Genomic DNA, 13,533 nt, shown 5'->3' with positions numbered 1-13,533 from the left:
GTCCCTTTCTGTGTCAGCATCTTATGCGATGGAATGTCACATGGCGCTGCCAAAATTCCAGAATGCTAAGATTCGTCACTGAAAGATGTCTTGGAGGCGTTCCAATCAGCAACATATACATTTTTTATTTTCCACCAAAGAATATCTCTATTTACCAAAAGATTATTACTCTGCTACGTAAACATGGAGTAGAATTTTACAGCACCCATAGTTTCCCCTTTCTTTCACAGTACACCAGGAGGGACACTAAGGGCCAACTCAAGTCACAGAATTACATATTCAGTCCTCACAATTCTACTAAAAAAAGAAGTTATTTTAAAAATTTTAAAACTCATAACATAATAGCAATACAGAAACACAAAGAGAAATTGAGACTTTAGTTGAACGTTTGTTATATAAAAATCAATTAAAGCTCAAAGGTCAAGCACTGGACTTCTGTATTCCACCTCCCAAACCAAAAAACGTCAGCCACTCTGAACAATTTATAACTAGCAATGGTGAATCTGAGTGGGGCAATACACTTCCCATACCATCACTCTTGATGGCCAAACCCCAAAGGTTTAATATCACTTTCTTGCATGGTTTCAAGTTCCCAGCTTTCCCAAGAGGCAGCAGTAAGGCTCACCAATGTCACCATCACCTTTAATGAATTGGGGTTTCAATGTACGTCGTTCAAAAGTCTCTTTTAAGCTTTTTTGAGGGTTTTTTTGGTTGTTTTTTTAATTGGGGTGTCCCAGATAAGCAAATTTACCATTTTCATTCAAGGCCCTTATTTAACAATATTCAATTGAAGCATCCATATTTTCATCATGATAGAGGTCATTTAGGCTGGTTATAGACTTTAGAGAGTGTTTAGGTTTGTGAATACTATCAAGCAATTTAACAGCAATTGTTCTAAACCACAGTTTTTAAAACATGTACCCCTAGGGATGCATTTAATGGGCCTGTGCATGCTTTCTGCTTGTTAATTAAAAAAAAAAAAAAAAGAAAAAGCAGTTTAACATGTAAAAATAACAAATATCATACAAAACAGATGCTGCTTATTTTTTATCATTTGAAACTCAAGGAGCATTGTAGGATAAGAATATATTTATATATTTGTTGGTTATTGCAAATACATTTTTCAACTTTTTGGGGTATTGTACGAGATAGCTGTACTTTTACAAACCCTAACACCACCCCTCACCTTGTCTATACTATTTATACGACCTTGAACATACTATCAGGTGGTGACCTGGTGCAGGAGCTGTGGCCCAGAGTGAGTGGAGGTGTCCTTTTCCAAACCAGTGAAGTTGTGGGGTGCTGCCTATGCATAGGCAATGGGGTCTGTTTATATTTGTTACTTTGGGGTGATAGGCCTTCCTTCTGGGAATGTTACTTTTGGCCTCTGTAGTAGAGTGCATGAGCTATCGGCAGGGAATACAGTATGTGTGCGAACCAAAAACAAGTCCCTGCAAAAGAGAAAGGGAGGTCATCAAGAACAGTGCAGGCTGGCTTCATACAGTAATAGTAGTACACAATCCAAATCTTGAGGAAAGCATTTCCAGTTAAAGTGATAGTAAAGGCTCAAGTTAAAAAAACAAAAAAATAAAAACAAACATGGTATACTTACCTGCTCTAGGCAATGGTTTTGCCATCGAGCCCTAATCCCCCTCTTGTAAGGTTCCCCGCTGGCATCTCTTGGCCCCTCTCCCTTGCTGAGTGTCCCCATAGCAAACCACTTTCAATGGGGACACTCGTTCCTGCTCGCTCCAGAGCCACACAGATTTTTTACCTGCATGCATAGAATGCATGCAGATAAAAAACCTTCAGCCTTTACAACCACTTAAGTGGAGACTACTATAGATGCAAAGGGGGGCTTCCCCATAATAATGCCCATGGTTATGAAATGGGATGTCCATATGGCTCATATAGGTGGGATGGTCTGGTGTCTACAAGCAAATCCCCATACATTGTACTAATGGGAAGGTGCGCAATAGGAGGGGCCAATAAACTACATAACAATCACCAAAGCTCTGTTAGCTGCCGAAATAATCCTTGTTAAAACACACTTCTGGGTTTCTAAAGATTAGCATAAGAAAGGCACTGTAACTGGTATGTGACTTTTCAATTTCTTTGCATATGTATGCAAAAAATACTTTGTCTATATAGAGTATCTCACAAAAGTGAGTACACACCTCACATTTTTGTAAATATTTTATTCTGTCTTTTCATGTGACAACACTGAAGAAATGACACTTTGCTACAATGTAAAGTAGTGAGTGTACAGCTTGTATAACAGTGTAAATGTGCTGTCCCTTCAAAATAACTCAACACGTAGCTACTAATGTCTAAACCGCTGACAACAAAAGTGAGTACACCTCTGAGTGGAAATGTCCAAATTGGGCCCAAAGTGTCAATATTTTGTGTGGCTCACATTATTTTCCAGCACTGTCTTAACCCTCTTGGGCATGGAGTTCACCAGAGCTTTACAGGTTGCCACTGAAGTCCTCTTCCACTCCTCCATGAAAACATCACGGAGCTGGTGGATGTTAGAGACCTTGCGCTCCTCCACCTTCCGTTTGAGGATGCCCCACTGTGGCAAACACAGCCACTGTTTATTTTCCTTCTTGTATGCATTATGTTTATTGCATGTGTATACATTTAAGAACCAAGGGTTTGGAATGTAATGCTACAGCCCTTCTCCCCCACCCCCCCCTCCTGTTTCTGTGTCTAAGTGTGTGGATTCCTGACAGACAATGGTCTGAGTTGGAGACATCTTTCTGCAGGGGGTGTGTATTAAGACTGCCTGTTTCAAATGTACAAATGTTCAGTTCTCATTGGTTGGTCTATGTTCCCTTCCACCCTTCTGTGGCAAGGCTAAGGGGAGTTTCCCTAACTGTATGTAAAACTGTATGTCTTGGAATGTAATAAACAGTTTAAGCTCTGCATGGTTAACCCTCAACACCTGTGTGGATTGTCTCGTGATTGAGGGGTTACGGGCTGGGTATGGCTTCTCCATAGGCTGTGGGTGCGTTTGGAGGACAGGAGACACAGTTTCGGCGGATGTGCCCAGCTGGGGTACAAAGATCCGTTACACCCACAGATGCTCAATAGGGTTTAGGTCTGGAGACATGCTTGGCCAGTCCATCACCTTTGCCCTCAGCTTCTTTAGCAAGGTAGTGGTCATCTTGTAGGTGTGTTTGGGGTCATTATGCTGGAATACTGCCCTGCGGCCCAGTCTCCGAAGGGAGGGGATCATCCTCTGCTTTAGTATGTCACAGTACAACTAGGCATTCATGGTTACCTCAGATCAATGACCTGTAGCTCCCCAGTGCCGGCAGCGCTCATGCAGCCCCAGACCATGACACTCCCACTATCATGCTTGACTGTAGACAAGACACACTTGTCTTTGTACTCCTCAACTGGTTGCCACCACACACACTTGACACCATCCGAACCAAATAAGTTTATCTTGGTCTCATCAGACCACAGGACATGGTTCATGGTTCCAGAAAACTGTTTGCGGACATTTTTGTGCATCATCTTTAGAAAAGGCTTCCTTCTGGGATGAGAGCCATGCAGACCATTTTGATGCAGTGTGTTGCGTATGGTCTGAGCACTGACAGGCTGACCCCCCCACCCCTTCAACCTCTGCAGCAATGCTGGCAGCACTCATGCGTCTATTTCCCAAAGACAACCTCTGGCTATGACGCTGAGAACGTGTTCAACTCCTTTGGTCGACCATGGCAAGGCCTGTGTTATGGTCTTGGCCACGGTGCTGCAGCTCAGTTTCAGGGTCTTGGCAATCTTCTTATATCCTAGGCCAGGGATTCCCAAGCTATGGCCCTCCAGTTGTTCAGGAACTACAATTCCCATCATGCCTAGTCATGTATGTGAATGTCAGATTTTTACAATGCCTCATGGGATGTGTAGTTCTGCAACAGCTGCAGGGCCATAGTTTTTTGAATCCCTGGCCTAGGCCATCTTTATGTAGAGCAACATTTTTTTTTCATATCCTTTAGAGCAGGCATGTCCAACCTGCGGCCCGGGGGCCGCATGCGGCCCAGAACCCCAGGCGATGCGGCCCACTGCCCCCTGACATTTTTATTTTTTTTTGATGGGGAAGAAGGAAGTCGGGTCGAGGGCACGGCCACAGCGGCTTCCAACTAACTGTAGGCAGAGGCTGCCTCAAAAGGGATCATCCTCTAGTTGTGTTAAATTAGTGCTTGGGGGGGGAGCAACGCGGGAAGGGCACAGCTGCGTTTTATTACTTATATATCTTAACCACTTGCCGACCGCCGCAAGTACATATACTGCGGCGGTCAGCCCCGGCCAGGCAAAGTGACGTACCGGTACGTCACTAACCTGTCACTGGCTTGTGAGCCAATAGCGGGCGAGCGCGCGCCCGCTGAGGTGCGCGCCTGCCCCGGCTCGTTCCCTAACAAGTCAGTGCATGTGACCGGTGGACCCGATGTCCGCCGGTCCCTCGCGATCGTTCGCCGGGAAGGGAGAAAGGCAGGCAGCTAATGTAAACAAGCCGCCTGTCATTCTCCCCTGTGTAAAAATGGAGATCAGACGGTTCTACTATGTAGGACCGTTGATCTCTGTTTTTACACTAGTAGTCATGTCCCATCACAGTTAGAAATACGCTCCTAGGACACACTTAACCCCTCCCTCTCCAATACAGTTAACCCCTTCCCTGCCAGTGTCATTTTTACAGTAACAGCGCATATGTATAACACTGATTACTGCAGTAATGTCACTGGTAACCCCAAAAGTGTCAAAAATGTCAGTCAAGGGTCCGATCTGTCCGCCGCAATGTCGCAGTCCCGCAAAAAAAATCGCACTTCTCCGCCATTACTCGTTAAAAAAAAAAACACCAAAAATGACAAAAATCTTTCCTTTTGTTAGTAAACGCGATAACTTTTGCGCAAACCAATCAAAATACGCTTTTTGCGATTTTTTTACCAAACATATGTAGCATAAAACAAATTGGCCGAAAATGTTAAAACATTTTGATTTTTGCATTTTTTTTTGGGGGGGAATTTCATATAAAAAAATGTGAAAAATATTGTTATTTTTGCAAAATTTACGCTCTTTTTTTGTTTATAGCGCATGATCAAAAAATCACACAGGTGATCAAATACCACCAAAAGAAAGCTCTGTTTGTGGGAAAAAAAGGAAGTCAAATTAGTTTAGGTACATCGTCGCACGACCGCGCAATTGTCCGTTAAAGTCACGCAGTAAAAAAATCGCAAAAGACCCCCTGGTCAGGAAGGGGGTAAAATCTTCCGGGGCTAAAGTGGTTAACTATAGTTTATATTTTATATGCGGCCGAGAAAATTTCTCTACACTCAATGTGGCCCAGTGAAACCAAAAGGTTGGACACCCATGCTTTAGAGAGTTCTTTGCTGTGAGGTGCCATGTTTAACTTCCAGTGACCAGTATGATAGAGTGAGAGAGATAACACCAAATTTAACACACCTACTTTCCATTTACACTTGAGACCTTGTAACACTAACCAGTCACATGACACTGGGGAGGGAAAATGGCTAATTGGGCCCAATTTGGACATTTTCACTTAGGGGTGTACTCAGTTTTGTTGCCAGCAGTTTAGACATTAATGGCTGTGTGTTGAGTTTTTTTTTGAGGGGACAGCAAATTTACACTGTTATACAAGCTGTACACTCACTACTTTACATTGTAGCAAAGTGTAATTTTTTCAGTGTTGTCACATGAAAAGATATAAAAAAAATATTTACAAAAATATTGAGGGGTGTACTCACTTTTGTGAGATACTGTACATTTGCAAATAGTTTTTACCTAAAAACAGTTTAATTTGAATGTGTTTTACTTGCTAACAACAGTGTTTGGCTATGTTTTTATTTGTTACTTTGAGGGTTACAGGTTTTCTTTCCAGGTATGTTAGCTTTGGTCTCAGGTGTGTAGAGCATGTACTGTTGGCAGTAAAGACGACCCGTGTCCTGAAATGATACAGGGAGTTCATCAGGAACAGTGCAGGCTGGCGTCATGTGATATACTGTAGTTGTACTTAAAGAGAAATATTAATGTTTTGGTGCCTTGGGTGACACCATGGGGAGTTGCTGGACATTTAGCCATGGTCTGTATGTGATTGTAAATGGCTCTTACTAGATGAGAGTTGCACTGAGGATTTTGGGGATGTCAGGATTTGGCCAGGGGCACCTAAGGTTAGCTAAAGCTTGAGATGGGGTTGAATCTGTGACAAATTCTCTGAAGTTGCCAGAGTTACAACATCTCCTGTTTGGTCACAGCAATCAAATCTGAATTATTTATTACGGCTCATTTATACTTGCTCTGGCTTCAACACATATTAAAGCGACTACCGCTTCAACATGCTTTTATGATGTGTTTTTGGTGCTTCTATGAAGCTTCAGTGGTCCTTCAATTAAGCTTTGGTGATGCTTTGGTGAAGCTTCAGTGATGCTTTGGTGTGCTCTTTTAAGGCTTTGTTGAAGCTTGGCAGATGCCCTGACTAAAGCTTAAGATTGGGTTGAATCTGTGGCAAACTCTCTGAAGTTGCAATAGTTGCTTGCAACATCTCCTATGTTCAATCACAGCAATCACATCCAAATTACTATTAGGGCTCATTTACACTTGCTTCGGCTTCAACACTCATTATAGCAACTGCCGCTTAAACATGCTTTTATGATGTGTTTTTTATGCTTCTATGAAGCTTCAGTGGTGCTTCGTTTAAGCTTTGGTGATGCTTTGGTGAAGCTTCAGTGATGCTTCATTGATGCTGTTTTGAGGCTTTGTTGAAACTTGGCAGAGACCCTGTGTGTGTGTGTGTGTGTGTGTGTGTGGGTGTGTGTGTGTGTGTGTAGATATCTCATACCTGCAATTTCTCCAAAAACAAAACGAAGCTAAAGCTGAATTAAAGCCTCTCGAATGCTTCAGGTGCTTCAAGCAAGTTTTGTCATAGACTTCTATGGAGGCTTTGAAGATGCCTTGAAGCAACACTAAAGCTACATGGGGTATAATTTTTGCAGCAAAGGAAAAGCAAAGACAAGCAAACACAAAGTGTAAACAGGACTGTAAGCTAACCATTGTATCTAGTGACAAGAGCTTTGACTGGTGTTAAGAGAGCTTTAAAAAAACTTGTTTAAAAGGTCCTGTTTTGAAGCAAGTGTAAATGAGCCCTTAGTATTTTAAATGAGGGTCTGCAAGGCCCGTAAATTGATGGAAATGTATAGCGTTTATCTTATATATAAAGGTCTGGTACATACCTAATAGCAAGCTTTTAAGTTATACACACAGCCCCTCCTCCTATACTCCATTGGTGCTCTCTGGATCTTCCATCTTCTGAAGAAGTCAACAAGTGCAGAGCTAGTTCTATGGCTTTCTAAAGCTGGATACACACTATACAACTTTTGTTGTTAGGTTTTCCTTTAGATTTACCTTGAACTATGTAGTGCAAGGGCCTACCTGATTGCATACAAATTGAAAATGTTTAGATTTTACCTCATATTATAGGGTTTTGGTAAATCTAAAGGAAAAAATCTAAAGACAATTGTATAGTGTGTATGGCCCATTAGTCGACAGTCCAGCATGCACTGCACAGACAAACCACCCTGCATTAAACATTTATTTGTAAAAAAGATTTTACACGAATATAATGCCTTAAAATATTAGTTTATACAGTTAAAAAAATAGTTACAGTTTACTCTTAAAATAAATCTTTACTGAGAGAAATATTATGGCTGCCATCGATTACCTCCTTCTTAAAATACTAGCTGCTTTTCTGTTTCTTATCCTAATACTTTCAAAAATGCAGACCTAGAACATAAATTCAAATAGAGAAAAACTGAAGACCTGATCTACATTATTCTACTGTATGTTAGTGGCTCAAAAAGTACCAAAACCATTGGACTGCCAATAGATAGTGAATGTTTAATTTTTTTGGCTGTTGTGACAATTCTGCTTCCTTCACTCAGAAAAAAATTTGTGTCTACAAGAGATTATTTCAGGCTAATAAATTGTTTTTCTTTATTGGACTACAGGTAACAGCAAAGCATTCAAGCAAAATAAGAACTGTTCAATTAAGTAATTGACCCATACATCTATTGTTGTTACTTTGTAATTGTGCAAAATGAGAAGTGTGAATTTTCAGACTTCAGAGTCCTGTGTGTCACCCATTGATGTGATAAATATAAACAGATCCAGCCAATCATCTTATATGGGTATAGTCATACCTGTGGTCAGCCATTGAAAGGACGAGGAGGAGGCCAGTGGGCATATAGAGTACAGACCACAGAGTAAAAAGGATTGATGGCTGCGTGTATCTGCAGGTGGTTAGAAACTTGAAGAGATGTATATGTACAAAGATACAGAAGAACAAATACTGTAAACGATAAGGAATTCAGTAGGTGATGGTTTGCTTATGCTGCTCGGATTGCTGACAGTTACTCATAGCGGGACTTTAAAGTATATCGAGATGTGCACAAAAGATAAATTAATTTTGTTTCGTATTCGTTTAAGTTAATAATTTTGTTTTGTCATATTCATTATATTTGAATGATTCGTTTTCATAATTTATTTTGTATATTTCGGATTTATATATATGATCTCATAAGAGGTCAAATACAGTGTTTGCTATGAACTATAGATGCCGGTATATCTGTTTGGTATGTGTATTACCAGTGTAAAATATATAACAAATCTCAAAAATCAATTATCAAAAAGCCATCAGGGTAGAAACTCCATCAATTAATTATTCAAGTCAGTGCAAAATGAATAAGCATAAATAGGTAAAAACACAAATAGATAAAAACACAACCAATTTATATATGTAAAAATGGAAATCGATAAGAAATATATATGTAAATAGCCAGAAAAAATTGTCCAAAATATATAAAGTTACTTCTGTGCTCCAGATTAATACAAAGTAGGGTGTCATTGATGGCAAATATATCCTCAATTCCAAAAGTGCAAATGCTCTTGCCGTGACAAACAATTCCTGGTAAATAGGGGAAATGAATCACTTGCCAAATAGGTTGGGTTCTATATGCCGTATGGCACTAGAACCATTCGCGCTTGCAGAGCCCACTGGGCTTAAGAGATTTTTCCCCTCTGTGTGATCCTCCGGATTGCTGGAACTCCTCTAAACTCCAGGGTACTCGATCGGTCAAACCATGTAGGGGAGAAAGAAGGCTCCAAATAGTGTAATAAGGTTTAAAGAATAATCTTTATTTCTCCAAAGTTCAGGTAAAATAAATTAAAAAGCTGTATAACATCACTGGTGGTCTAGCGGTGCTGGTTTTATGGTTGTTTTAAATAAATGTACTACATATGATTGTACCTTCTGGCTCTGGCTGAGCTGCTTCATTTCCCAGTTGGATACTTGTGTGGTAATTCAGCGGAGGTCTTTCTTCCATCCGATATCCAGGTCATGTACGTTTAAGGCATTCCAGCTACTGTAATGGTAGCCATACCATCTGGTGAGTGTCCAACTTATCTGGTGATGGTGGTGACTCATGAGTGATATACATTACTGCACCTTGAAGTGATTATTGTCACATATACTACTGCACCTTAAAGTTATAATTATCACATTTAGGGCCCTTTCACACGGGCGTTCCGCATGTCCGTATATCATCCTATTTTTTTTGCGGATGATATACAGACATAATGTATGTCAATGACATTGCGGATGTCAGCGGATGACCATCCGCTGACATCCAATTTTCGTCCTTTCAGTTCTGTTCCATTTTTTGGAACGGAACAGAACCCTATTTTTTTTCCGTGTAAAAAACGGAACGGATGCAAAATCGGATGTCAGCGGTGTCATCCGCTGACATCCGCAATGCCCATAGACATACATTATGTCCGTATATCATCCGCAAACGGATGGGATGATATGCGGACATACGGAGCGGATGACACAAATGTAATCCGCTCCGTTAAAAAAAAAAAAAAAAGTGCCGGAGCGGATCGCAATGCGGTCCGCTCCGTGTGAAAGAGCCCTTAAGATCTTCGTTTTGGACACCTAATTGCTTGGACTTTATATGAGCATTTATTTGTACTTATCTAGTGCACTACACTGTTTTTATTCTTGTATTACTTTATTTATTGGGTGCACCACTTTAGTGTTAGCTGCCTAATTCTAACACACAGCACAGAAATATTAAAATTGTTTTTAGTATATGTACAGATTGTCTTCTCTGAAAGTAAACTTACCCTCTAAGGTACAAATCCTGTTTATTTGGCAGGGGTGTGTGACAGGTGGTGTTTTAAATCAAAATCTGAAGTTTTGCTTTATGTTTTTAAATGCTGAGCTGTATTAAATGTAATACTGTATTTTATCAAATACAGTATAGTTAACCTTATGTCTTGCTTAGTATAGGTATTTCTGGTGTACCTGGCCTCCTGTCTTTATACTTGTTGGCATCTGAAAATTTACATTCAACTACTGCTCTAAACTTGAGACATGTTTGGCTTTCCAGGAAACACCACGGTGGTGATACAAGATGGATGGGCTAACTTCTCCAACCTGGCAATCTCAAGTTCTGGATCCAACTGGTGCCTGATATTTAATGTGACATCACCACCAGGTATTTCTCCATACCTTTGCTGTTTCTTTCCTTTACTTATAGTCATTTCTGAACAGACCATGCCTTGTGGCTAGCTTTGGGAGCAATTTACTACTATATGCATTAATAGCTATATTACCAGTAAGCCATACAAAGATAAAGCTGCTTAAAGCAGACCTTGCAGTAAAATAGTCGATGTCCCCTCCACCTGTAAAAAATCACTGCATGGTAGTGCTCCAAAAACAAAAAAATTTAAATCATGTATACTTACCTCAGCCTCATCTTCCACCAGTGGCACCTTGGCAAGAATGAGCCCACACTCCTTCCGGTGGGATCCTGAGAAATACAGAACAGCCCAGATCTTACAAGAAGATGCTCTTGCACTGGACTAGTTTATATTCTTATGAGATTTGGGCTGCTCTGCATTCCACAGGAATCTTGCCGAAAAGATGATAGCTTCATGCCATGTGCAACAAGATAAGTATATAATCTAACATATTCATACAGGTATATTGACAGGTATACAATGGCTCCTCATCCTTTAGTGTAGTCAAGACCAAAAATACAAGGTATATGGAACTTTCCTGGTGCTATCAAAATCAGAACACAAAATGTTTACATACAAATATACATTTGTAGCATTGCCCCTTTGAGGACTGCTGGATATTACACTTTTGGGTCCCCCTGGGTTACCGCTCTCAACACTGGTATTCACAATTTCACACTTTACTTCTTGGCTTAGTCAATGTTCAGTCCAGGGGTATGTAGTTGTTTTTGGTGCTATATTTTAAGTAGGGATGGGAGAAGGGAATAGTGGGATACTACAAATTAACTATTCACAAGTTACGAGGACTCCTATCTGATGATGCAGCCAGGCTGCTGATTCAGATTTGAGTTTAAGTCTCTTGCCAGAAGACTTGGTGAACTACATTTCTCTTCAGGACACTCTCATTATTATCCCATTTCTGGACTGCTGACACCTGTCCACTGACTATCCTATGTTTGGGGTGAACCCCCTCAGATCAGGCCCCTTGACTCGATCCCCTGTACTCACGATACTGTTTTTATAGGGTCTCCAGTGTCTCCCCACTCAGTCAGCTCCTGGACCTCTGGGTTCAGCTCGGTTCCCCTGGCCCTCAGGACAACCTCCTGATGCCAATTGCCACTGCTATAGAGGAGGAGGCAGCCGCCACCCTCCCTCTGGGACTTTGCTCTCCAGCCAAAGACCATGCAGCACATGTGCTCCTGGCTTTTATACAGTATCCCATAATGCACCGAGACAGTCGATCTCTGCCAATCACCGGGACTGTACCAAAGCCTGTGTACCCATTGGTCAGGTTTCCTCCCGCTGTCCATCATGCCTCCGTATTGGACCAGTGTGAAACTATCTAGACCCAATGAATCTGTGCAGGAGAGGACCATCAACGACTGTGAAATGCCTGGGAAGTGACATCCCCCATAGAGTTACTATGAGGCTTCCGTTGTCGGCTGCCTCTCCTGCACCCGCCTCCACACTAAAGCCGCCGCTGACAGCTGATGCTGCAAAATAGGTAAGTATAGCGATTTTTGCTTTACAGGGTTAGATTGATTAGGGTTAGAATGCGTAGGAACCATCATTGAAGTGGCTGTATATAAGGGAAACCTTGGCATCCCTTCCAAATTAGCATGAAAGAATACCACATGGACAAAAGAGGGGAGAAAAGGGGGACTTTAGTGATGCCCAGAAAACTGTTGAAGGATAGTTTGAATACAATTCAAATATTTATTGAGATACATTGAAATAACTCCCAAGTAAACCTCATGGAAGATTATTGAACAATAATTGCAGTGTTTTTATACCATTATGTACGCTAACCCATTCAGGGTTAGAATTTGGCAGAGAGCAGGTTTAGCACTCAGTTCACAGGCAGTTCACACTGCCATATGCGAATCACTGGGGGTGTCAATACAATACCTAACCCTTTGGCCCCTGATGTTAACCCCTTCCCTGCCAGGGTCATTCGTATAGTGACAGTGCATTTTTGTTTAGCACTGATCACTGTATTAGTGTCACTAGTCCCCAAAAAGTGTCAAAAGTGTCAGTTAGATATCCGATTTGTCCGCCACAATAAATAAGAATTCCATAAAAATATTGCATCATATGTAGATGCTCTAACATTTGCCCAAACCAACCAATATACACTTATTGGAATTTTTTTTTTTTACCAAAAATATGTAGCAGAACACACATTGCCTAAATTGATGAAAAAAATTGATGTTTTAATTTTTTTTTATTGGCTGTGTTTTATAGCAGAAAGTAAAACATATTGGATTTTTTTTGTCAGAATTGTCGCTCTTTTTTTTATTTATAGGGCAAAAAATAAAAAACCGCAGAGGTGATCAAACACCACCAAAAGAAAGCTCTATTTGTGGGGAAATAAAAGGATAGAAAATGTATTTGGGTACAGGGTCGCATGACTGCGCAATTGTCAGTAAAATTAACGCAGTGCTGTATCGCAAAAAATGGCCTGGTCATTAAGGGGGTAAAACCTTCCGGTCCAGACAGTAAATTACCGCACACTCTGAAACTCCCCCACAAAGCTGCGTTACTAACTACTGCATTTCACCCAGCACAGGACCTAACTATAGGGATCCCATTCTTTTCAATTGCCCTTGTTCACATTTGCGCATTCAGGCGCCTGTAGCTCAACCACTGACACTATTGTATACTTTTAAAGCATGGTGCTCCATTGACCTCAAAAATGAGTGTGCAAAAATGTGTGTTATGTGCATTTTTAGTCACTCCCATAATATGTCTTTGGGACCAAAAAATGCCCCATCCAATCCCCAAAATGCTCATGTATCACACTTAAAACACACAAAAAACACCCCAAAATTGTTTAGATCCGACTCAAGTGTGAATGTAAAATAAAGTGGGGTACACACGATAAGAAAGTCGGGCGAATGATCATCCGATTTTCCTCGTTTCACAGCAAATCGG

The 13,533-nt window shown here is 41.0% G+C and overlaps 1 protein-coding gene across 3 annotated transcripts in view; it reads left to right on the top strand.

Annotated features, from left to right (window-relative positions):
- The window catches only part of PKHD1 (PKHD1 ciliary IPT domain containing fibrocystin/polyductin), a 1,006,139-nt gene that overhangs the window by 936,520 nt on the left and 56,086 nt on the right, over positions 1 to 13,533 (top strand). For all 3 annotated transcript variants that reach the window (XM_082249887.1, XM_082249888.1, XM_082249886.1), the window contains exon 63: positions 10,467 to 10,574. In XM_082249887.1, the coding sequence (XP_082106013.1) occupies positions 10,467 to 10,574 (108 nt within the window). The remainder of the gene's footprint in view (positions 1 to 10,466; positions 10,575 to 13,533) is intronic.

This window comes from Pelophylax lessonae (genome assembly GCF_965119305.1).
Source record: "Pelophylax lessonae genome assembly, chromosome: 3".
Classification (NCBI taxonomy): Eukaryota; Metazoa; Chordata; class Amphibia; order Anura; family Ranidae; genus Pelophylax; species Pelophylax lessonae.
Note: the sequence above shows the minus strand (reverse complement) of the source record. Positions and strands in the feature narration are given on the sequence as shown.